The sequence below is a fragment of the Narcine bancroftii genome, chromosome 3 (genome assembly GCF_036971445.1).
Source record: "Narcine bancroftii isolate sNarBan1 chromosome 3, sNarBan1.hap1, whole genome shotgun sequence".
NCBI lineage: Eukaryota > Metazoa > Chordata > Chondrichthyes > Torpediniformes > Narcinidae > Narcine > Narcine bancroftii.
The window spans coordinates 2,475,656-2,501,089 of NC_091471.1; the positions used below are offsets into that span (position 1 = coordinate 2,475,656).

The window sequence follows — 25,434 nt, forward strand, 5'->3', positions numbered from 1 at the left end:
ACCTTTTTTTGTTTGCGTTAGCTATAGAACCACTAGCAGAATTGATAAGAACAGATAATAATATAAAAGGAATAAAAATAAAAGACAAGGAATATAAAATCAGTTTATTTGCGGATGATGTTATAGTGTACTTAACAGAGCCAGAACTATCAATAAAAGAATTATATAAGAAATTGAAGGAATATGGAGAAGTGTTGGGTTACAAGATAAACGTAAATAAAAGTGAAGCAATGCCAATGAATAATGCGGATTTCTCAAAATTTAAGAAGGAATCACCATTTAGATGACAAATGCAAGCAATAAGATACCTAGGTGTACAAATAAACAAAAATCTCGGCCAACTATATAAACTCAATTATTATCCACTAATGAAAAAATTACAGGACGATTTAGAGCATTGGAAAGATTTACCACTAACACTAATAGGAAGGATAAACTGTATTAAAATGAACATTTTTCCAAGGATATTATACTTATTTCAGGCATTGCCAATACAACTGACAGGGAAATTCTTCAAGGAGTTAAAGAAAATAATAAGGAAATTTTTATGGAGAGGGGGAAAACCGAAGATAGCACTAGATAAATTAACAGAATGGTATAAACAAGGAGGCTTACAACTGCCAAACTTTAAAAATTATTATAGAGCCGCACAATTAAGATACCTATCAGATTTTTATCAAACAAGGGAAAAGCCAGATTGGACGAGATTAGAATTAGATAAAATAGGGGAAAAGATACCTGAACACATATTATATAAATGGGATGAAAAATTGGTACAACATAGAAGTTCTCCAGTATTACATCATCTCCTCAATATGCGGAAGAAGATTCATGTAGAAAGAAATAAAACAAATTTTCAATTACCAAAACTAATATTGACGCAAAACAAGTTACTCCCTTTTACAATAGATAACCTTTCCTTTAGAGAATGGGAAAAAAGGGATTAAAAGAATAGAAAATTGTTTTTCAGGAAATAGATTATTATCCTTTGAACAAATGAAAGATAAATACAATATAACTCAAGATACAGTGCTGGCATATTACCAATTGAGATCCTACTTGAAGGATAAATTAGGAAGCAGTTTGAGTTTGCCAGAGGGAAGTAACCTTGAATATGTGATTACAGATACAATGATAATGAAAAGATTTATAACAAATATGTATATTAAACTGCAAGAAAGGAGAATGAGGAAACAAATGGTAAAACTAAACAAAAATGGGAACAAGATTTAAATATAAAGATAAAAAAGGAAACATGGGAGAAGTTATGCTCCGGAACGATGAGAAATACAATAAATACGAGGTTACGTATGATACAATATAACTGGATACACAGGCTATACATTACACCTCAAAAGTTAAATAAATGGGACCCAACAGTATCTGATAGATGTTTTCGATGTAAAAAAGAAATGGGAACAACAATTCATGCAATCTGGACATGTGAGAAAGTAAAAAAATTTTGGGAAGATCTAAATCAGACATTAAATAAAATAACAGAAAACAATATACCAAAGAATCCAGAGATCTTCCTCCTAAGTAACATAAAAAACAAAGAATTTGGAATTGATTTGGAGGATGCACAAAAAAGATTTGTTAAGATAGCTCTAGCCATAGCAAAAAAATGTATGATGTCAACCTGGAAATTGGAAGATAATTTGAAAATACAACAATGGTATATAGAAATGAATAAATGTATTCCATTAGAAAAAATAACATATAGTTTAAAAAATAATATTGAAATATTCGAACAAATATGGGAGCCTTACATTAAATACAATAGCGAAAACCTACCGGGGACAATCATTACCTAAGTTAACAGAAGGAAAAGGAAATGAAAAGAATGGACTCATTAGAATTTCTGGTGTATTTTTATTGAATGACAACATTGTCTGACTGGTTTAATGTATCCTAGATTGTATACCTTAAATGGATGGGAGGGGGGAGGTATGGAGGTTGGGAATTGAGGAGTGGGGGGGGGGAAATGGCACTGTATATGTGTGAAAAGGAAAAAGTGTGTATCATGGTTAATGTGATTTATGGTGTGAAAAATAAAAAACTAAAAAATAAAAAATAAAAAAGAAGATGGCTGCATGCGAGACGGAAGGCTTGTTTTTTTCTCTGGCCAGGAAGGCTTTGCAAGGTGAGCCTGGTGGGCAGATTGCTTCTTTGCCAGCAGGTCCTGGATTTCCTGGTTGTTTTCGTCGAACCAGTCCTTGTTTTTCCTGGAGGAGAAGCCCAGTACCTCTTCAGTGGATTGCAGTATGGTAGTCTTCAGCTGATCCCAGAGGGTTTCAGGGGACGAGTCCGTGAGGCGGATTGCATCCTCGAGCTTTGCTTTGAGGTTTGCCTGGAAGTTTCCTCTCACTACATCTGACTGCAAGTTTCCAACATTGAACCTCTTTCTGGGGGCTCCACTGTTCTTGAACTTTGGCTTGAAGTGAAGGTTGAGCTTGCAGCGAACAAGCCAGTGGTCAGTGTGGCATTCCGCGCTGGGCATGACCCTGGTGTGGAGCACATCTCGTTTGTCTCTTCGTCGCACCAGGACATAGTCCAGGAGGTGCCAGTGTTTGGATTGGGGATGCATCCAGGTAGTCTTCAGGCTGTCTCTCTGCTGGAAAAGAGTGTTAGTAATGACAAGCCGCTGTTCTGTGCAGAGCTCCAACAGGAGGCGCCCGTTGTCATTGCACTTGCCGACACCATGCTTGCCAAGGATTCCTGGCCAGGTTTCTGAGTCTTTGCCGACGCGAGCGTTGAAGTCGCCAAGGATGACAACCTTGTCGGCTGTAGGGGTGCGTTGGATGAGGTTGTGCAGATCAGTTTAGAACTTGTCCTTTTCTGCTGGTTCCGCCTGAAGGATTGGAACATAGACACTGATGAGGGTGATGCGACGCTTGTTTTGAAGGGTGAGTCGCATGGATATGATCTGGTCAGAGTGGCCTGTTGGGAGGTTTTCGAGTTTGGAGGCAATGGAGTTCTTGACCATGAAGCCAACACCAGATAGGCGTCGTTCAGCCTGAGGCTTGCCAGACCAGTAGAGTGTGTAGCCCACGTCGTGTTCTTGGAGGCTGCCTACATCTGCAAGGCGATCTTCGCTGAGAGAGGCTATGTCGATGTCGAGTCTGAGGAGTTCATGTGCGATGAGGGCAGACCAACGTTCAGGTCGGTGGCTGTCAGCCTTGATGTTCCAGCATGCTAGCTTGAGTTTGTGTACATCTTTTGAGGGGGAGGACGTGGACATGTCCTCGGTCCTGCGCAGAAGAGCTTTTAGGTGGAGTGCAGTGGGCACAATACTGGCCCCACCCTTTACACCCATGGTTCGTGTGCGGTGGCCAAGCAAGCTGGGACGTGGCAGTGAGGTCCTTGGGTCGTAGGTTTTATATCGGAGTGCCTCCCCTTTTAGGTCGAACCATATCTGGAGATCTACAATTGCTGTCCACAGTTATGGAGTGGTGCGCCCTGGAATCGGCCTTCGTGCGTTTACTCCTGCCGCGACCGAGTGCTGGCAGTGCGGGCGAGCTTTCTTCTGCCCCTCCTGCTGGGCCCTGGAGCCCCCGGACAGGCGGCTCGATTACTTCCACGCCTGGCGCTCCCTGCGCCGTGGAGATAGGGGTACATTATAGGCCTCCAAATGGGGAAAGGGAACTAGAAGAGCAAATATGCAAGGAAATTGCTGAAATGTGCAGTAGAAATAGGGTGGTGATGGTTGGGGATTTCAGTTTTCTAAACATAGATTGGGAAACACAGTCAGTAAAAGGGCAGGATGGCTTAGTATTTATTCAATGTGTTCAGGAATGCTTTTTGCAGCAATATGTTGAGACGCCAACTAGAGGGGGAGCGGTGTTAGGTCTGTTCTTTGGGGACAAAATAGGGCAGGTGACAGAGGTGAGCGTTGGGGAGAAATTCGGATCCAGTGATCACGGGTCCATTAGCTTTAGCTTAATGATGGAAAGGGATAGGTTGGGTCCGAAGTCAAAGGTCTTCGAGTGGGGGAAGAAATGAGAAGGGATTTGCAGAGAGTTGTGTGGGCTGATCTTTTTGCCAGAAAAGATGTAGAGGAAAATTGGGAGGCATTTAGGGGTGAGATTTTGAGAGTACAGCATCTTTATGTTTCAGTCCGGTCGAAAGGGAAGACCAAAATTTCAAGGGAGCCGTGGTTTTCTGGAAAAATTAGGAAGTTTGTTCGGGACAATAGGGAGGTCTATGCTAAATATAAGAAACAAAATATTGAGGAGATATATGGTTGTTACATAGATTGCAGGAAGAACCTTAAGAAGGAAATTAGAAAGGCAAAAAGGTATGAGGAGTCCATAGCTAATAAGGTGAAAGTGAATCCTAAGGGTTTTTATAGATACGTGAACAGTAAAAGGAGGGTTAAGGATGGAGTAGGTCCACTGGATGATGGGACCGGTGGACTATGTAAGCAACTGTATGAGATGGGGGAGATATTGAATGATTTTTTCTTGATGGTATTCATGAGGGAAAGGGACATTGGATTATGTGAGATAAGTGAGGCGAATGGCTTAGTTATGGATAGGATAGGGATTAGTAAAGTGAGGGTTTTGGAGCTTCTAGCGTCAATAAAGGTGGATAAGTCTCCTGGTCCTGATGGGATTTTTCCCAGGATTTTAAGGGAGGTCAGGGAGCAAATAGCAGGGGTTTTTCAAAGATCACTGGAGGTTGGGGTGGTACCACAGGATTGGAGGGTTGCAAATGTTGTTCCATTGTTCAAAAAAGGCATTAGGTGTAGGCCAAGTAATTATCGGCCAGTAAGTTTGACTTCGGTGGTGGGGAAGGTTATGGAGGGTATGCTTCGAGATAGTACATACACATATCTGGATGGGCAGGGATTGATTAGGGACACCCAGCATGGGTTTGTAAAAGGAAAGTCATGTTTGACGAACCTTGTTGAGTTTTTTGAGGAAGTGACAAAAAAGATGGATGAAGGTAGAGCGGTGGATGTGACCTATTTGGATTTTAGTAAGGCTTTTGATAAGGTTCTGCATGGAAGGTTAATAAGGAATGTTCGGTTACTAGGAGTTAGTAGAGAGATTGTGACATGGGTTCAGAAGTGGCTGGGAGATAGACAGCAGAGAGTCATGGTGGACAACTGTCTGTCCGGTTGGAAGCCTGTGACAAGCGGGGAGCCTCAGGGATCGGTGCTGGGTTCCTTGCTGTTTATCATTTATATTAATGATTTAGAGGAGGGTGTGGTTAACTGGATAAGCAAATATGCAGATGATATGAAAATGGAGGGAGTGGTGGATAGTGAGATAGATTTTCTTGGATTACAGAAGGATTTGGTTTGTTTGGAAGAGTGGGCTGAAAGATGGCAGATGGAATTCAATGTAGACAAGTGCGAGGTGTTGCATTTCGGTAAAAATAACCTGAATAGGAGATATACAGTTAAGGGGAGGGCATTGAGGCATGTAGAGGAGCAAAGGGACCTGGGGGTTATGGTACAGAGTTCACTGAAGGTGGATTCCCATGTAGACAGGGTGGTTAAGAAGGCATATGGTATGCTGGCCTTCATAAATCATAGTATAGAGTATAGGAGCTGGGAGGTGATGCTGCAGCTGTTTAAGGCATTGGTGAGGCCAGGTTTGGAGTACTGTGCTCAGTTCTGGTCTCCAAATTATAGAAAGAATATAGATAAGGTGGAGAGGTGCAGAGAAGGTTTACAAGGATGTTGCCTGTCTTACAACATCTAGAGTATGGAGAAAGATTAAGGAGTCTGGGACGTTAGTCATTGGAACATAAATGGCTGAGAGGGGATTTGATAGAGGTATTTAAAATTATGAAGGGAATAAATAGACTAGACACGAGTAGACTCTTTCCCCTGAGGGCAGGGGAGGTTGGAACAAGAGGCCATGAGTTAAGGGTAAGGGGACAAAACTTTAGGAGAAATGTTAGAGGTGGCTATTTCACTCAGAGAGTGGCAGAATGGAATGATCTTCCAGAGGAGATAGTTGCGGCAGGGTCCCTTATGCCATTTAAGAGAAGATTGGATGTGTACATGGAGGTGAGGGGGTTGGAGGGTTATGGGCGGAGAGTGGGAGAGGGGACCTAGTGGAGTTGTTCAAGTGAACCGGGGCTGACTCAAAGGGCCGATATAAACATATAACCATATAACCATATAACCACTTACAGCACAGAACAGGCCAGTTCAGCCCTACTAGTCCATGCCGTAACAAATCCCCACCCTCCTAGTCCCACTGACCAGCACCCGGTCCATACCCCTCTAGTCCCCTCCTCTCCATGTAACGATCCAGTCTTTCCTTAAATGTAACCAATGATCCCGTCTCGACCACGTCTGCCGGAAGCTCATTCCACATCCATACCACCCTCTGCGTAAAGAAATTTCCCCTCATGTTCCCCTTATAATTTTCCCCCTGCAATCTCAAACCATGCCCTCTAGTTTGAATCTCCCCCACTCTTAATTGAAAAAGCCTATCCACGTTTACTCTGTCTGTCCCTTTTAAAATCTTAAACACCTCTATCAAGTCCCCTCTCAATCTTCTACGCTCCAGAGAAAAAAGCCTCAGTCTGCACAACCTTTCCCTGTAACTCAGATCCTGAAATCCTGTCAACATTCTCGTGAACCTTCTCTGCACTCTCTCTATTTTGTTTATATCTTTCCTATAATTTGGTGACCAAAACTGTACACAGTACTCCAAATTTGGCCTCACCAATGCCTTGTACAATTTCATCCTAACCTCCCACTCTTGAATTCAATACTCCGATTTATGAAGGCCAACATTCCAAATGCCTTCTTCACCACACCATCTACCTGAGTATCAGCCTTGAGGGTACTATTTACCATAACTCCTAAATCCCTTTGTTGCTCTGCACTCCTCAATTGTCTACCATTCAATGTATATGACCTATTTAAATTTGCCTTTCCAAAATGCAGCACCTCACATTTATCTGTATTAAATTCCATCAGCCATTTCTCAGCCCACACCTCCAGCCTTCCTAAATCACCTTTTAATCTACGGTAATCTACCTCACTGTCCACAACACCACCAATCCTTGTATCATCCCCAAACTTGCTTATCCAATTCACCACCCCTACATCCAGATCATTAATATATATAACAAATAATAATGGACCCAGGACCGATCCCTGAGAAACTCCACTAGTCACCGGCCTCCAATTGGACAAACAATTTTCTACCACTACTCTCTGACACCTCCCATTCAACCACTGCTGAATCCATTTCACTACCTCCTTATTTATACCTAATGCCTCCACCTTTTTTCTTAACCTCCTGTGGGGAACTTTGTCAAAAGTTTTACTAAAGTCTAAATAGACAACATCCACAGCTTTCCCTTCATCAACCTTTTTTGTAACCCCCTCGAAGAACTCAATCAGGTTTGTCAAGCATGATCTACCCCTGACAAAACCATGCTGATTACTCCCTATCAATCCTTGTACCTCCAAAAATTTGTAAATAGCATCCCTCAGAACACTTTCCATCAACTTGCCCACCACAGACGTCAGACTTACCGGTCTATAATTCCCAGGTTTGCATTTGGACCCTTTCTTAAACAGAGGAACCACACGCGCCACCCTCCAATCCTTTGGCACTACCCCTGTGGCCAGTGACATCCTGAATATCTCTGTTAATGGCCCCACTAACTGTCCACTAGCCTCCCTGAGTGTCCTTGGGAATATTTTGTCCGGTCCCGGAGATTTATCCACCTTTATCTTTTTTAACACAGCCATCACTACCTCCTCGGTTTTATTTACTTCAACTGCTTCAATATTTTTTTCCCTAGTGAATACCGAGGCAAAGAAATCATTCAAAATTTCCCCCATTTCCTCAGACTTCTCACTCAGCCTACCCTCCCTATTGTTAGGTCTGCTTTGTTCAAGAATGAGTGAGTCAGACACCAGACTGAGTCGAAATCAAGGTTCTTTATTACCGGATTGTAACACTTACAACTAACAGTGTTAGTTGGAGAAGGCGCATTCTCCCGATATCAGCAAGTGGTGTTTTTTTTATACCCCAGGACACGCACTTAGTAAATTATCATACCATGACATTGTCCAATGAATAAACTGTTGCTATCCTTATCTGTTAGTCTGCTACACATCATTCTTGTTAGTGCAAAGCTTATCTTGAGTGTACAAGGTCACATCTGCATTCTGTTACTCCTTAGTACTGGGTGACTCCTTCTCCGGTCCCATCTCATGATGTTTTTACCTTACAATCCCTCCTTTGTCCTCTTTAGAGGACAATCTTGCCCTGACTACGCTACCACCACGTTACATTAGTTTGCCTACTATTGCCAACCTCTATACGGGTTCTTTTCACGGGGTTTTTTCGGCTGGTGGGTGAGGGAGCAACCCATCCCTCTTTAGCGTATACCCCCCATCCGTTTCCCCGATCCCATTGCCCGTTTACAAGTTTTCTCCCCATTTTCCCCCAAGCAACTAACTGGCTTTCCCTTCTAAGCATTTGTAATTAGTTAAGATAATAGTAAACATTCGTGCTACAGTCTATTTTATAACATCTCCTCCCTGTCGCATTCTTCATCAGCAGCGGATCGATCTCAGCATTTTTTGACGCCTCCTTTGGAATGAGATAGTCCCGCTCCGTAGATTGTAGAGCTTGATATTTCGGAGGCAGATCATCGCGGTTGGCAAAGGCTCTCTCAATGGTCCTTGTGACCAGCATTCGAATGCATGGAATACAACAACAGCCACAAGTGATAAAAATGGATACAGAAATGAACAATCCTAGGAAAAGTTGTCCCAACATTGTGCCCCATTTCCCAAACACTCCATGTAACCAGGACAAAACAGGGTTAGAGACTCCAGATTGGGCTTTTAATTCCTTCGCCAATGCCTTAAGTTTTGTCAGCCCCTTAGTGAGTGACCCATCTGCCCTGTGTTATTAGAGGTAGAAGTGCAGCATAGATCGAACTGGAAGGTGCTATCCTTGTCTTTATCTATCTTCAGAATAACTTTGGCCCCGCATGGATCGGAACTACTCTGTTGGCTTGTTTGGCAACCCATCAACAGGAATGCCCATAGGGCCCTCGGCATTGTCCACATGAGTCTCATCATATTTTCCAATACTCGCTACTTGTTGTTTTGCCTTGGAGCAAAAGGCAAAATGATGCCAATTATTATCCCCTGGTTTGTCAATTCTTACCGACCTATCTGTCACGGCGGTAACAGTGTATGGTCCAGTCCATCTAATTTCAGTCCAATGTACCTTCCCTGGTTTACGGATATACACCAGGTCTCCCTCCTTCACTGGAACTCCTTCAGTGTCCGGGTTCTCCTTATTTGCATTCGCCACCTGTTGTGAAACTAAAGCAACCCTATTACCCAGCATCTGCATATAATGGTCCAGTTCCACTTCCCTTTCTTCCCACAACTTTACCCAGGCTGGATCAGTCTTTGGACCGGGCATGGGTCGACCCGTTAGAATCTCGTGTGGTGACAGGAAGGTATCTTTAGCCTTCTCTTGTCGCATAGACATCAGTACTAATGGCAATGCCTCGACCCAATTCAACCTGGTCCCACCCAAAACCTTTCCTAATTTAGATTTTATCGTCCTGTTTGCCCTTTCTACCAGCCCCTGGCTCTCAGGCCTATAGACACTACCGAAACGGTGTTTGATCCCTAAGTATTCTTCAACCTGTCGGATCAGCTCATTCTTAAAGTGAGACCCATTATCAGAGCATATCCTGCTGGGGACTCCGCAGCGGGATATTAACTCTCGCGTCAGCCAGCCTATTACACTATCCGCATCTTCCCTCTTTGTTGGAACAGCCTCCACCCACCGTGAGAACCTATCTACCGCCACTAAGAGATATCGGTATCCTTCCTTGGTCCTAAGGTCAGTACCCATATCTGTAGAGTCAATATAGATCTCTTTCCATGGGGCTGTCGGTACTGGGAATCGTAAAAGCGGGTGGGGTAAGGTGATCCTTTGGTTATGCCCATTGCAGATAGTACATTCAGCTCTAAAGTTGTCAATGTGCTCGCGTAAGTGGGGATTCCACCAATGTTGTTTAAGCGTATTATAAGTTTTGGTGGCGCTAATGTGAGTCGGCTCATGTGCTTCTTCAAATAATAACGGAAGTAATTGGCGGGGAGAAACTATCGTTACTTATCGGGGAGCGCCAGACATGTACTGTCTGATTGTCATAGATGATCTCCTGTCGTGTAGCACCGCGTTTCATCCATTCTTCTTTCTCACTTGGGCTAGCTTTTTCCTGTATTTCTATCAGGTGCTCAATATTCGGTGGGGGTCCCTCTCCCTCCTTTTCTGTGTGGTCACTCAACTTGCTACAATTTTCCCTATTCTCCAATTCCTCTTTCTTGCTATGGGACCTCAAAATCATCCCCTGTATAGGTTCATGATAACCAGTAACCTGTTTGGCTGCCCTGTCAGCCGCCGTGTTTCCCTTCCCTTCCTTCGTGTTCTCTAGGGAATGGCCTGCCACCTTAATTAGGCTCAGAGCCCGGGGAAGCATGACCGCCCTGACCAGTCTCCGTAAAACCAGATCATGACGGACGTTTTGTCCAGCTGCAGTCCGAAAGTCCCTTCTTATCCAGCCTGGTGCTTCAATATGGACTGCACTCCAAGCATACGCAGAGTCAGTATAAATGTTAACCGATTTACCTTCGCTCAGCTCCAATCCTCGTATGAGCCCTATCACTTCTGCCAATTGTGGTGATGCCGGTTGGGGGATGATAGAGGATTCTACTAGATAGGGTGCATCATCCACCCATCCTACCACTGCATATCCCGCCACATTACCCTCTGAACTTTTATGGCAACTTCCGTCTGTAAATAACTCCCAATCCACCTCCTCCATGGGTTCCTCAAATAGCTTCTCCCTCAATTTGGAATCTATCTTGACTCTTGCTACACAGTCATGCGTTTCCATCAATCCCGAGTTCAATCCCCTAGCCATGTTGGAATAGTTGTCCCTTGGCGACCTGAAGGTGATGTGAGGACCCTTAAGGGCGTCCTCCATCTTAATGGATCTGTTGGCCGAGAAGCTGAAGGCACTAGACATTAAAAGGGCTGAGACACTGTGGTCTGTATTAATAATCAGGGGATGACAGAGGACAATATGTGCGGTTTTTTGTATCGTTCTAGCTACTGCTGCGAGATATCGGAGACATGGGGCCTTTCCTCTTTCTACATTGTCTATAGTAACTCAATACCTTCCTTCGTCCTCCATCCTTCTGATACAGAACTGAGCTAACAATGCCCCCAGTTTCAGCCACATCCAAGTGGAATTCTTTACTATAATCCGGATTAGCCAGGCTGATCGTTTTCCCCAGTTCCTGTTTAACACACAGGAAAACCGCCTCGCGTTCTACATTCCACCTGACTGGTTCCTTAAGCCTCCGGTGACCTATCTCTGTGACCATTTCCCTCAAACCCTGGGTCAAACTCACATATCCTGGGACATAAGTTCGACTATATCCAAGAGCCCCAAAAATGCTAGCATGTCTTGTACTGTTGTAGGTTTCCGATAACCTAGTATCGTTTCTCTATGTGCCTCGGACATGGCCGTACCATTTTTACCGACGAGTCTTCCTAGGAAAGTTACCACCCTCCTTCCGATCTGACATTTCGACCTCTTTACTTTAAACCCAGCCTCACCTAACCCCCGCTGTCCCCATTAGGCACCCGTGTGCCGTTCTCCCTGCTAATAGCAGGTCATCTACATACTGAATCAGTGTAACATCTTCCGGGAGCTTCAATTTCATTAGGATTTCACTAAGGGCCTGATTGAACAGTCCTGGACTGTCCTTATAACCCTAAGGTAATCTAGTATATGTGTACCGATTTTCTTGGTAAGTGAAGGCGAACCAGTCTTGGCATTCCTCGGCTAATTTCAAGCAGAAGAATGCGTTTGCCAGATCAATGACAGTATAGTATTCGTGCTCCGGACTCAGAGCCCTAAGTGCAACGTATGGGTCTGGGACTGGTCTCCCGATGGTCTTGGTAGCAAAGTTAATTTCCCGGAGGTCATGTACCATCCTCCAGTCTTTTCTACCCGGTTTGGGAACAGGCATGATGGGCATGTTCCACATGCTGTCTGGTGCCACCCTCAAAACCCCCGACTCCATTAACCCTCCTATCGTTCCTTTAATACCCTCCTCCTGACTGGGCGACAAGCGGTATTGTTTTCTCCATATCGGTTTCTGCCTGGGGTTGGCCAATTCCAGAAATACCTCCCCTTTTATTGCTCCCACATCATAAGGCCCCGTTGTCCATATTTGTGGACTCAGATCAGAAAGATATTTGTCTGAGTCCCCGTGATCAATATTTTCTCCTTTTATGGGTCGGTCTCTTTCTACTTTCTCATTCACTACCCGGTCCCATGCTTCAATATTCAGTCTGACAAATTTCCCTCCCTCCGAGGTGGAATATCCCGGGATTTCTGTCTGCCTGTATTCACACCCCATCGCTTCCTTCACCATCGGACCCAACTGTTGGGCATGGTGATCTTTGGCAATTCCCAAGGTTACATGTGACACACTTTCTACTCCTAAGCAGAACCACTCCATTTGTTCTTCTGTCATGACAACCATAGCAGCTATTCCCTCCTTACCCACAAAGATAAATGGACAATGTATCATTTCTGTCTTCCCTTCTTTTAGAGAGTCCCACCTCTCCTCATACTCCTGGTCCGGGTGGATGGTATAGTTTAATGTTACATGCATAGGATCCAGTGGATATTGGTAATCCCCATACTGAGGAATACTGGCCCTCCACTTAAAAAACTGTTTAATCAACCCCGGGCCTGGTTCATCATACAGTAGTCGACTCCAGAATATAATAACCTCCACAGAGTCTTCTGAAGCATTGGTTGGAGTCATTACTATAAACTGTCCTTCCCTTTCTATTGTGTCCCCTGGGTATGTTAACCGAAGGCCCTTCTCAGAACATTGTATGGTTATTCCCAGTTTAGTAAGAATGTCCCTTGCCAATAAATTAATGGGGCAACTTGGCACAACCAGGACAGGTGCTCTAACCCTTTGTCGTCCAAATGTCATGTCGATATTATCTGTATAGGGCTGTGTTTCCCTTATCCCGGAGAATCCTATTGTAGATAATGTTTCGCCCGAATATGTGCTCCCTGGGGGCTGTTTAATCACGGTCGTAACTGCTGCCCCTGTGTCAATCATAAATTCAATTTTTTCTCCATTTACCGTCCCCCAAATTTTCGGTGGCTCCCAGGGAGGCGTGATTTTTGATTCTCCAGGGCCCTGTCAATAATCAAATTCAGCACCTTCCCTAATATCGTCATCACACTGGGGTGCCTGGACTTGTTGATCACTCTGCCATCCCCCAATTTTCTGGGGCCGATCAATGTGTCCACCCCTACCCCTTGCTTGTCCTCTTAAATTTCCTCCTCTTCCTCTATAGCCTCTAATAGAGGGTAATCCTTTTCCCCTTCCTCTCCCAGCCTCTGGACAGTCCCGCTGGTAGTGTCCAGGATTGTGGCAGTGCCAGCATAGGGTATGTTCTCCTCTATACATGGTACTTAGGGGTCTTTCCCAACCATTCCCGGATTTATCACTGGCCCCATGGCCTGTGGGACTATCTGTTGGGCCGCTAATTTAATCCCTATTTGTTCTATGGCTCTCATCAATTTATCGGTTGTCTTGTCCACTCCCTTCTGGGATGCACTTTCTGACCTAGCCTGCTCTGATTGACGATGTCGTTTGAGTGCATGTGTCAGGTGTCTTTTCCACAAGTCCTCTGACATCTTCTCTAATCCCACAATGTCCCTTAATTTTGCTTGAACCCGACCAGGCAGTCCGTTTATTGTCCCATTACGAAAATGAGCATTTCCCAGGGGGCTGTGGTCAGGTCTTTCTCCAGTCCCTGTCTCCCATAAGTCCCCTGCTCGAGAGAGGTACTCTTGCGCAGTCTCCCCTTCTTTTAGTTGGAGGGTTACCAAGGCGTCCAAACTATAGGGTGTAGGGAACGTTTCTCTAAGTGCTTCCCAAAATCTATTTCGAAGTGGGTCAAATTCTATTTCATCCCCCAATTTACTGCTTCTAAGGATTCTCTCTATTTGCTTCAGGGCCCCTTCTGCCTTCATTTTTATCGTGATAGTTCTGACATCTGTGAGTGCTAATTGTTCTTGGCAGGTTTCTCGCTCAAAACAAGAGATCCATGGACCAGCCCCATTACTCAATGGAGGAAGTTTTTTCATTAGACTCTCTAAGTCCATTCGTGACCAGGGTACGTATTTTTGATTTCCCCGCCCCGTGATCAGCAATGGGCATTGATGTCTCAATTTTTGGGATTTCTGTTCCTTTTTTACTCTTGGAATACATCTATTTATTCCCCCCTGTTCAGACACCTCTTCGTCACTACTGTCACTGTCCCCGTCAGGTTCTGATGACTCAGAGTCAAAGGTATATTGTTCACGCTCATCTCTAAGATAATTTTTTCGGTCAGAGTCTAGTGGTTTCACGTCTTTCTCTTTCGTCCTAACTATGTCCAGGCGGGCATGTCTACTCTTCTCCCTCCCGAGTTCTTTAATGCTACTTTCCTCCCATGGTGGGTCGTATCTCGTTTCCTCATCTGTACTACACTTTTCGTCCTTTATTCCTATTATTGTTCCTCCAGCTTGGAGTTCTGCTGACAATGTTGTAGTTATCTTTTCCATTTCTTTCAATACACCTACCATTAATTCTTTTTGTTCCTTGCTGATCTGCCCCAGCACATTCACATCTTTGTTTAAGTTTTTAACGTTATCCTGAACCTTTTTCATGTTCCTTTTCTGCGTCTCTAAGTCTTTTTCTATTTTCTTGGATTCCACGGGGGTCTCGACATCTATTAATCCCCCTTCTATTTTTAGTAAAGGGGCCTGTATCTTGTCTGACGTGTCCCTATTCCCGATGTTCCTGTCATGTCCCAGTGTTTCAATATCTGGATATAAGGGACGTGACTCCTGGGTCCTGTCTGGGGTGTCAGGGGTACCTTGTGACTCCACATATGCATAGGGCGGGGGTCTACAAGCTATTTCTACAGGGGCCATAATAGGTGGGTTATCGGGGAGACCAAATTCTTCGAATATAGCTAGGACATCGCGGTACTGCATCTCCTTGTCTCTCATCTTTTTTTGTGCAGACTCTCGATTAAAGATTTTCCTTTCTTCCAGCTTATCTAAGACTCTACGTTTTAAAATTTTGTTTCCCTCACCTGTCAGGAACATCTCAGCGCTCCTGGGTAACCACCCCATCTTCCTCCAGCGATCTACACATTTTCGGAGAATTTTTTGTTTCTCCAATGCCACATTACTGGTATTTCGCTTCCCTAACTCCTGATTAATTTCCCTAATAACTTGGTCAAAGGTCTTAGCAGACAATTGTGCAGCCATTGCTGCGGGGTCGCTTCCTAATGACTCTTTTAATTTAGGTTCTTGTCCGTTAAGAGGATCTATGTTAACGAAAATCGCTTTTAAAAATGTCTCTTTGCAGGCCGGATGAAAAAAGTTTTTTAGTGAAACAGTCTCTAAGTCTGGTCCTCTGGTGGACCTCAGACTGTCCTGTATACTCTGAATGCCCGTCTTCCACTCTCTGTTTTCCCAAAGAGGTCTGAAAGTTAAATTACAACTAGGAAACCAAATTTTTTGGGCTATATTTTTGTCCAGTTTCCCTGTACCAATCTATGAATTTACATAACTTTATCTCCTTGGTGATACTGGGAATACCTTCATTTAACTTGTCAAAGATATTCCGAATAAACCGTGTGTCTCTTAAGATTCTGTCAACTTTTTCATTGATATCTCCTACCTGATCCGGACACAGCTTCTGCAGTCTTTGGTCGTCGCCCTTGTTCACCAGTGTAAGGTAAAACATCATGAGATGGGAATGTGTAAGGAGTTACCCTGTACAGGGCTGTAACAAGATGTGAATGCATCCTTGTACTTACAAGATAAGAGAGACATTGATGGATTGAGAGGCAGGAAGCTAGCAGGGAAAGGATAGCAACAGTTTTAGTCATTGGACAAGTAATGATATGATGATGTTCTAAGCATGTATCCAAGGGTATAAAAAATCACCATTTTGCTGATAACGGCAGAATGCATTCTCCGACTAACATTGTTAGTCGCAAGTGTTACAATCCGGTAATAAAGAACAAAGAACCCTGATTTCGACTCAGTCTGGTGTTTGTCTCACTCATTCATGAACAAAGCAGACCTAACACCAGGCAGGCATCTCTGAGTACTCTTTTTGTCGTCTCGAGATCTCTAATGTCCGCTGTGGTATTCCACCACGGCGAATTTGGGAAATAAATTCTTAAGTTTTCAAATGTACAGACATTATCATACCTACCAGACATTTATAAGCCAGTCTTTTTATACAATTGAGACCAATAAGCCTGAACCTTCATTTTCTTTCAAAGCCCAACCTTCACGTGGGAGATTTCTCCTCTTAATAACCAGTTTAGGGCAGAAAACTCAGGTCCCCAATTGTTCATAGACCACCTTCTCACTCTATTGGACTTTGCAACGACACAATAAAGACTTTTTAAACTCTAGTAGTTTGTCGGCGAAGCACTTATCAAATGTCACTCAAACACCTTAAGGACTTTTATAGTTTTGTCTGTAAACACTTACGTGTTACAATCCTGGCGGGTGACGACCTTCAATTATGATCGTCTAATTTGTCCGATCTCCAGTTCTTACTGACAATCATAGAGATTTTAAATGAGAGAATTTTGTTAAAACAGGCTTCTCTGGACCTTTTCGTCAGCCGGCTGAAATGATTGTCAAGAAAAACAGAAACCGTCGTCCAGTGTCCACTCACCCATCACGTCGGGGTCACCAAATTGTTAGGTCTTCTTTGTTCAAGAATGAGTGAGTCAAACACCAGACTGAGTCGAAATCAAGGTTCTTTATTACCGGATTGTAACACTTACAACTAACAGTGTTAGTTGGAGAAGGCGCATTCTCCCGATATCAGCAAGTGGTGTTTTTTTTATACCTCAGGATACGTACTTAGTAAATTATCATACCATGACATTGTCCAATGAATAAACTGTTGCTATCCTTCTCTGTTAGTCTGCTACACATCATTCTTGTTAGTGCCAAGCTTATCTTGAGTGTACAAGGTCACATCTGCATTCTGTTACTCCTTAGTACTGGGTGACTCCTTCTCCGGTCCCATCTCATGATGTTTTTACCTTACACTATCTACAAGGGATCCAATTTTATCTCTCACTAATCTTTTACTTTTAATGTACTTTTAGAAACCCTTTGGATTTATTTTTACTCTGTCAGCCAAAGCCTCTTCATGCCTTTTTTTGGCCTTTCTAATTTATTTCTTAAGATTCCTTCTACACTCCTTATAGTCCTCCTTCAACTTCTCAGCTCCCTGCTCTTTATACCTCTTGTACACCTCCCTTTTTCTCCTCCCCAAATTTCCAATATTCCTCGAAAACCAAGCCTCCCTATGATTTCCAGCCTTTCCTTTGATCCAGACTGGGACATAACTACTCTGTACCCTCAAAATTTCTTTTTTGAATATCTTCCATTTTTCATTAACATCCCTACCTGTTTGCGCGCTGTAAACTGTTATATGGTTATATCTCTGAGCGTAAAGCCCTCCAAAATGTAGTATACAGAGCCTAGGACATTACAGAACAAAACTCCCCACCAACGGGAACATCTACAGGGAACCCTGCCATCAGAGAGCAGCAGCAATCATCAAGGATCCACACCACTCAGCACATGTTCTGTTCTCACTGCTGCCATGAGGAAAGAGGTGTAGGTGCTGCAAGACCCGCACCAGCAAGTTCAGGAACAGCTGGTCCCCCTCCAACATCAGACTCCTCAATGACAAACTCAGTCAGGTGTGCATTTAAGGACTCTTTATTGATTTTCTGTATTGCACAGTCAATTCGTTTACATCGTTATTTGTTTACGCTAGTAATTTATGGTATTCTGCTGTGCCCACGGGAAAAAGGAATCTTAGAGTTGTATACGATGTCGTGTATGTACTGACAATAAATCTGCAATCTGAAAAAAATCTACAAATCTGAATGTATTTACCACGGTAAGAGATTCCAGAACAAGTCGTGTCAAAATTATAGCTTGGCTACTTGGAATGAGAAAACAAATATTTTTCTACACATTCCTGCCGACTTCATTCATGCATTGACCCAGTCTCCCTTAAGAACCTTTTTAGAAACCGACATATATCCCCATACAGTTTTAATGCATCCTCTATTTTCTGCGCTTCATCCCGTATATTTTTAGCTGCTTTAGTTTTACTTCCTTTGCTCAGCTCAATGGCGTCCTTTACTATTGAGTAGATTTCCCATGCCACAAAGAGCGCTCCCACAACCGCTGAAACAGCTCTTGCGGTTTTGGATAAGGCCAGGGGAGTTCCATAAAGCAGACGTTTCACTTTGCCAGCTTCCAGTGCATACTTGGTGCTTTGAATGTTGTGACTCAGTGCTGTCAATTTCTGTGCTAGTTCATTTAAGCCAGGAGTTTTGCTTAATATCTGTTTGCCCAATACTGATGCTGTCACATGAAATGTTTTCATACTGATGGAACCAGATTGCAACCCAGCTCTAACTTCAGACAAATACTTTTTCCTGTATTTGTTGAAGACCTTCTTTGCCTTTCTAACCCCTTTTAAATGCTTTCCAGCTTCAACTTTGAGCAAGTGATTTTCTCTATGTTTATTGGAAACTTTCATTGCTTTGCTTATCCCTTGAAAACCCTTGGTGGTGCTTTCATGGCTAGCACATTCTGGAATTCCTTCCTCACTGAGATGAGCCAAGAACTGGAGATCGCTGCAGATGCCTTTCAACTGTTCTAACATTTCTTTCCGTTCACTTTTATACTGCTGGATGATCTCATGTACTCTTTTCTGTTTCTTTGACCGTTTAATATATTCCGTGGTGCCAGCGGTCAAGTTTGCAGCAGCTCCTGCTCCACCTATGCTTGCTCCCACAGCAGTGAGCACCAAGGACCCACCAGCCGTGAAAGGAGCAGCAATTATTCCTGCGAGGGTCAGCATGCCTCCTACAGCACCTGCAGAAGACCCTGTGATGTTTGCAATGGTTGCTCCTTTGTGATACCGGTCCATGTCGTTTGCAATAACTTGCAGTTCATTTATGTGTTCGGTTATTTGACATTCCCACTGAGGAAATTCGTTTACAAAATGTTGTATGGCCTTTGTTCTTTTCGCTAGTTCACGTTGCCCCCTGTGAAGAATTAAAACAAAAGATGTTTTCTCACTTTTTCAATCATACACATTCTAAAAGTTACATCGAGAGAAACTTATAGAAAAGTGGGCGCAAGCTGCCTGAAAGCGAATTCGGAGAACGTTAGTATCAAGACTGTGCTGTGATCCTGCAAATATCTAAAGTGAACACTTCAAACACTGGTTAAAGTGGTCATTCACTAGTTCAGAGTTCAGGGTAAACATGGTCCCAGAAGAGTGTGGTCATAGGGGTCGACGGGGAGGGGAGAGGGAGGAGTGGGCGAGAGAATCCCAGGAGGAGCAGTCCCAATGGAAAGCAGAGTGGGGAGGAGAGGGAGGTGTCTGGTGGTGGGATCACATTGTTGGTGGGAGAAGTTGCAGAGGATAATATGTTGGATGCAGAGGCTGGTGGGGTGGGCATTTTGTCGCCCCTCGATGAGGGGCTCAAGCCCAAAATGTTGGTTTCTCTTTGCTATAAAGGGCCCACTGAGTTTCTCCAGCATCGTTTTTACTCCACCCGTGATGTCTGCAAACACTTGTGTTTTATTCATTGCGATGAACTCTGCTAACACAAATACTGATGTCATTGTAGATGGTTCAGTCCATTCTTTAAACCATTATTGTAAAGATGGATTCGATTGAATGATCCTTACGATTTATTGATTCACACAAACCCTCTCCTCAACCCTATCAATTGCTTAACTAATTATTCCGCCTATAGATTTGGTGGACACCCTCACACGGAATATCTGGTACGGATAATGAACGGTAATTCACCAACAAGAGTGATCTGAAACTTGAACTGTGACATTCTCAGTTTCTCAACAACTTGTCTTCTTTGTTACCTGGATCTCGACACATGTTCATTGCAGAAAATTGCCTCCATTGGATCAGACTGAAATCATAGATCTGGAATGCAGAAATTTTAACAAATATTAATGTGTTGCTGTTACAAGGATGATAATTATATGATAATGAGTTTATATGATCCAAATGTCCATCAAAATTCTGACTTTCTGCAGCTGAACTTGTAAACCTAGAATAATAAACTCATCGAGTTAAATTGAAAGGAACAATAAATACATAAGGTAGATAATAAATTGTCCTAGTATTTGAATGCCACAAATAACTTGCAACAGTGCAGAGAGCCGCTTTGTGACGACCAAGCAGTCCCTGATTAGTGTACCAGGGGGAGGTTCAAGAGCCTGATAGCTGTTGGAAAGAAGCTGTTCTTGAACTGAGAGGTGCGCGTTTTCCAGCTTGTGTACCTGCTGACTGAAAGTCGCAGTGAGAAGAAGTTGTGGCCAGGCTGCCTTCTTGAGGCAGTGACTCACCTAAAACCATAGAGCACGTCAGCACCGGAAACAGGCCATTCGGCCCATTCTAGTCTGTGTCAAAACATCGCTAGTCCCACTGACCTGCACCCATTCCGTAACCCTCCAGAACGCTCCCATCCATCTATCTATCCAGTTTATTTCTGAAACGTAAGACGGACCCTGCATTTACCATGTCAGATGGCAGCTCGTTCCACATTTCCACCAGTCACCTGAGTGAAAATGTCCACCTTAATGTTCCCCCTAAATCTTTCCCCTTTCTCCCGAAAGCCTCTTTTCTTTCTTGTTTTTTGAATATTTTAGAATTTGCATCCATGTTGTTTGTAATTATTTGTATACATCCAACATACTAGTACAGATTAGTCCTGACTACAAAAGGACATATACCTCTCTCCTTAAAATTAAAACAGTCCCTAATCCCTGTCCCCCAAAACAAATTCAATCATTACTTATATGTTTCTATTTTATATAGAAAGAAACTAGAAAAGCTGCTGGATTGTGAGAGGATAGGCCGTGGTGTTCACACAACTTTAACCGACAGACAAATAATAGGTGAGGTTGTAGGAATCACAGTTCGGCGGTGTTAGGTCTGCTTTGTTCATGAATGAGTGAGACAAACACCAGGCTGAGTCGAAATCAGGGTTCTTTGTTCTTTATTACCGGATTGTAACACTTGCGACCAACCAAGTTAGCCGGAGAATGCATTCTGCCGTTATCAGCAAAATGGTGATTTTTTATACCCTTGGATACATGCTTAGAACATCATCATATCATTACTTGTCCAATGACTAAAACTGTTGCTATCCTTTCCCTGCTAGCTTCCTGCCTCTCAATCCATCAATGTCTCTCTTAAACTGTTGCTATCCTTTCCCTGCTAGCTTCCTGCCTCTCAATCCATCAATGTCTCTCTTATCTTGTAAGTACAAGGATGCATTCTGTTACTCCTTAGTACTGGGTGACTCCTTCTCCGGTCCCATCTCATGATGTTTTACCTTACAAGAGTACAAGGACACCTCCCCTTCTTGTTACTGCCCTGTACCGGGAAACTCCCTACACATTCCCATCTCATGATGTTTTACCTTACAATCCCTCCTTTGTCCTCTTTAGAGGACAATCTCGCCCTGACTATGCTACCACCGCGTTACATTATTTCGCCTATTATTGCCAAGCTCTATACGGGTTCTGTTCACAGGGTAGTTCGGCTGGTGGGCGAGGGCTCCCCCAACCCTCCTTTGCGTACACCCCCCATCCGTCACCCCGATCCCATTGCCCGTTTACAAGTTTCATCCCATTTGCCCCCAAGCAAAAAAAACTAACTAACCCCCCCGTATTAGTAAATTCCCAAGTTAACATATGGTCTACAATCTAATTCATAATACTTGTTCTACAATCTGATTAATAATGTTTGTGTTACAATCAATGTTATAATATTTGTTCTACAATCAAGGTTATAATATTTAGGTTACAAGCAAGGTTAAAATTATATGTGTAACAATCTAATTCACAATCCCTCCTTCCCATCACATTCCCCTTCAGACTCCAGATCGATCTCAGCAACTTTCTCCGCCTCCTGTAATGTGAGATAGTCTTGCTCCACAGCCTGCACAGCTTGATATTTCGGAGGCAGTTCATCACGGTCAGCAAAGGCTCTCTCTATGGTCCTCGTGACCAGCGTTCGAATGCATGGAATACAACAACAGCCACAAGTGATAAAAATTGATACAGAAATGAACAAACCCAGCAAAAGTTGTCCTAACAAAGTGCTCCATCTCCCAAACACTCCCTGTAACCAGGATAAAACAGGATTGGAGACTCCAGACTGGGCTTTTAATTCTTTCGCCAATGCCCTAAGTTTCGTTAACCCCTTAGTGAGTGATCCATCTGGCCCTGTGTTATTAGAGATAGAAGTGCAGCATAGATCTCCAAACATAGCACACACTCCACCTTTCTCTGCCAGGACCATATCAATCGCTATCCTATTCTGAAGTGTCATAAGGGAAGTTTCTGACAGTTGTTGATGTATTGCCTCAACAACGTCCCTGGTCAAATTTGCAAGGCGCTGGACATTATAGTGAATAAGGTTGATCCTATTAACATTCTTATTTACAGTGATGGGAAAAATTGCACTAAAAACAGGAAAGCTTTCAAACCCAGCTGCAATCTCATCGGCTAATTTAAATTCGTCCGGAATATTCCGGGCTTGGCCAATGGCATCAATCCATACCCCATCAGGGTTCCTTCCTCCCGGCCCCAAGAGTCCAACACTCCTCCTTTTTCTCCACAGCCAACTCTCTGTGTGGCGCAATTCTAGGGAATCCTCGTCTCCCTCCTGCCTTTTGACAATCAGCACTGGCGCATTAAGGGTTACTAGAGCACACCGACCATCCCAGTTAGCGGGGAGCCAGTTGTACAGCACTCTTCCTCCACAAAACTCATCTGTGTAGTCATTCAATCTGCTACAAGTCTCCTTAGTTTCAGATTCATTTTTTTTGTTATGGGACCTCAAAATCATCCCCTGTATATGTTCATGATAACCAGTAACCTGTTTGGCTGCCCTGTCAGGCACCCATGTGGCGTTTTCCCTGCTAATAGTAGGTCGTCTACATACTGAATCAGTGTAACATCTTCCGGGAGCTTTAATTTCATTAGGATTTCGCTAAGGGCCTGATTGAACAGTCCTGGACTGTCCTTATAACCCTGAGGTAATCTAGTGTATGTGTACCGATGTGCTTGGTAAGTGAAAGTGAACCAGTCTTGGCATTCCTCAGCTAATTTCAAGCAGAAGAATGCGTTTGCCAGATCAATGACAGTATAGTATTCGTGCTCCGGACTCAGAGCCCTAAGTGCTACATATGGGTCTGGGACTGGTCTCCCGATGGTCTTGGTAGCCAAGTTAATCTCCCGGAGGTCGTGTACCATCCTCCAGTCTTTTCTACCCTGTTTGGGAACAGGCATGATGGGCGTGTTCCACATACTGTCAGGTGCCGCCCTAAAAACCCCTGACTCCATTAACCCTTCTATCGTTCCTTTAATACCCTCCTCCTGACTGGGCGACAAGCGGTATTGTTTTCTCCATATTGGTTTCTGCCCGGGGTTGGCCAATTCTAGAAATACCTCTCCTTTTATTACTCCCACATCATAGGGCCCCGTTGTCCATATATGTGGACTCAGATTAGAAAGATATTTGTCTGAGTCTCTGTGATCAATATTTTCTCCTTCTATGGCTCGGTCTCTTTCTACTTTCTCATTCACAACCTGGTCCCATGCTTCAATATTCAGTCTGACAAATTTTCCTCCCTCCGAGGTAGAATATCCCGGGATTTCTGTCTGCCTGTATTCACACCCTATCGCTTCCTTTACCATCGGACCCAGCTGTCGAGCGTGATGATCTTTGGCAATACCCAAGGTCACATGAGGCACACTTTCTACTCCTAAGCAGAACCACTCCATTTGTTCTTCTGTCATGACAACCATAGCAGCTATTCCCTCCTTACCTACAAAGATAAATGGACAATGTATCGTTTCTGTCTTCCCTTCTTTTAGAGAGTCCCACCTCTCCTCATATTCCTGGTCCGGGTGGATGGTGTAGTTTAATGTAACATGCATAGGATCTAGTGGATAATGGTAATCCCCATACCGAGGAATACTGGCCCTCCACTCAAAAAACTTTAATCAGCCCTGGGCCTGGTTCATCATACAGTAGCCGACTCCAGAAAATACTAACCTCCACAGAGTCTTCTGAAGCGTTAGATGGGGTCATTACTAAAAACTGTCCTTCCCTTCTTATTGTATCCCCTGGGTATGTTAACCGAAGGCCCTTCTCAGAACATTGTATGGTTATTCCTAGTTTGGTAAGAATGTCCCTTGCTAATAAATTAATGGGGCAACTTGGCACAACCAGGACAGGCGTTTTAACCCTTTGTCGTCCAAATGTCATGTCGATGTTATCTGTATAGGGCTGTGTTTCCCTTATTCCGGAGAATCCTATTGTAGATAATGTTTTGCCCGAAAATGTGCTCCCTGGGGGCTGTTTAATCACGGTCGTAACCGCTGCCCCTGTGTCAACCATAAATTCAATTTTTTCTCCATTTACCGTCCCCCAAATTTTTGGTGGCTCCCAGGGAGGCGTGATTTTTGATTCTCCTGGGCACCGTCAATAATCAAATTCAGCACCTTCCTCAATATAGTCATTACACTGAGGTGCCTGGACTTGTTGATCACTCTGCCACCCCCCGATTCTCTGGGGCCCATCAATGTGTCCACCCCTACCCCTTGCTTGTCCTCTTAAGTTTCCTCCTCTTCCCCGATAGCCTCTAATAGAGGGTAATCTTTTTCCCCTTGCTCTCCCAGCCTCCGGACAGTTCCGCTGGTAGTGTCCAGGATTTTGGCAGTACCAGCATACTGCATGTTCCCCTCTATACATTGTACCTAGCTGTCTTTCCCAACCATTTCTTACTTGGGGTCCCGGATTTATCACTGGCCCCATGACCTGTGGGACTATCTGTTGGGCCGCTAATTTAACCCCTATATGTTCTATGGCTCTCACCAATTTATCGGTTGTTTTGTCCACCTCCTTCTGGGACGCACTTTCTGACTTAGCATGCTCTGATTGACGATGTCGTTTGATTGCATGTGTCAGGTGTCTTTTCCACAAATCCTCTGACATTGTCTCTAATCCCACAATGTCCCTTAATTTTGCTTGAACCGTAGCAGGTAGTCCGTTTATTATCCCATTACGAAAGTGAGCCCTTCCTAAGGGGCTGTGGTCGGGTCTTTCTCCAGTCCCTGTTTCCCATAAGTCCCATGCTCGAGTGAAATACTCGTGTGCAGTCTCTCCTTCCTTAGTTGAAGGGTTACCAAGGCATCCAAACTATA

The 25,434-nt window shown here is 43.8% G+C and overlaps 1 protein-coding gene and 1 long non-coding RNA gene across 6 annotated transcripts in view; one reads left to right on the forward strand and one right to left on the reverse strand.

Moving 5' to 3' along the window:
* LOC138756933 (uncharacterized) overlaps positions 1-25,434 on the forward strand; it is a 38,346-nt gene that overhangs the window by 7,543 nt on the left and 5,369 nt on the right. The window lies entirely within an intron of this gene.
* Positions 17,865-25,434, reverse strand: part of LOC138756931 (apolipoprotein L3-like) — a 50,044-nt gene continuing 42,474 nt past the window's right edge. For all 5 annotated transcript variants that reach the window (XM_069923380.1, XM_069923383.1, XM_069923381.1 and 2 more), the window contains 2 exons: positions 20,071-20,134; positions 17,865-19,226 (listed from right to left, as the gene is read on the reverse strand). In XM_069923380.1, the coding sequence (XP_069779481.1) occupies positions 18,155-19,226; positions 20,071-20,111 (1,113 nt within the window). In that variant the 5' untranslated portion in view covers positions 20,112-20,134 and the 3' untranslated portion in view covers positions 17,865-18,154. The remainder of the gene's footprint in view (positions 19,227-20,070; positions 20,135-25,434) is intronic.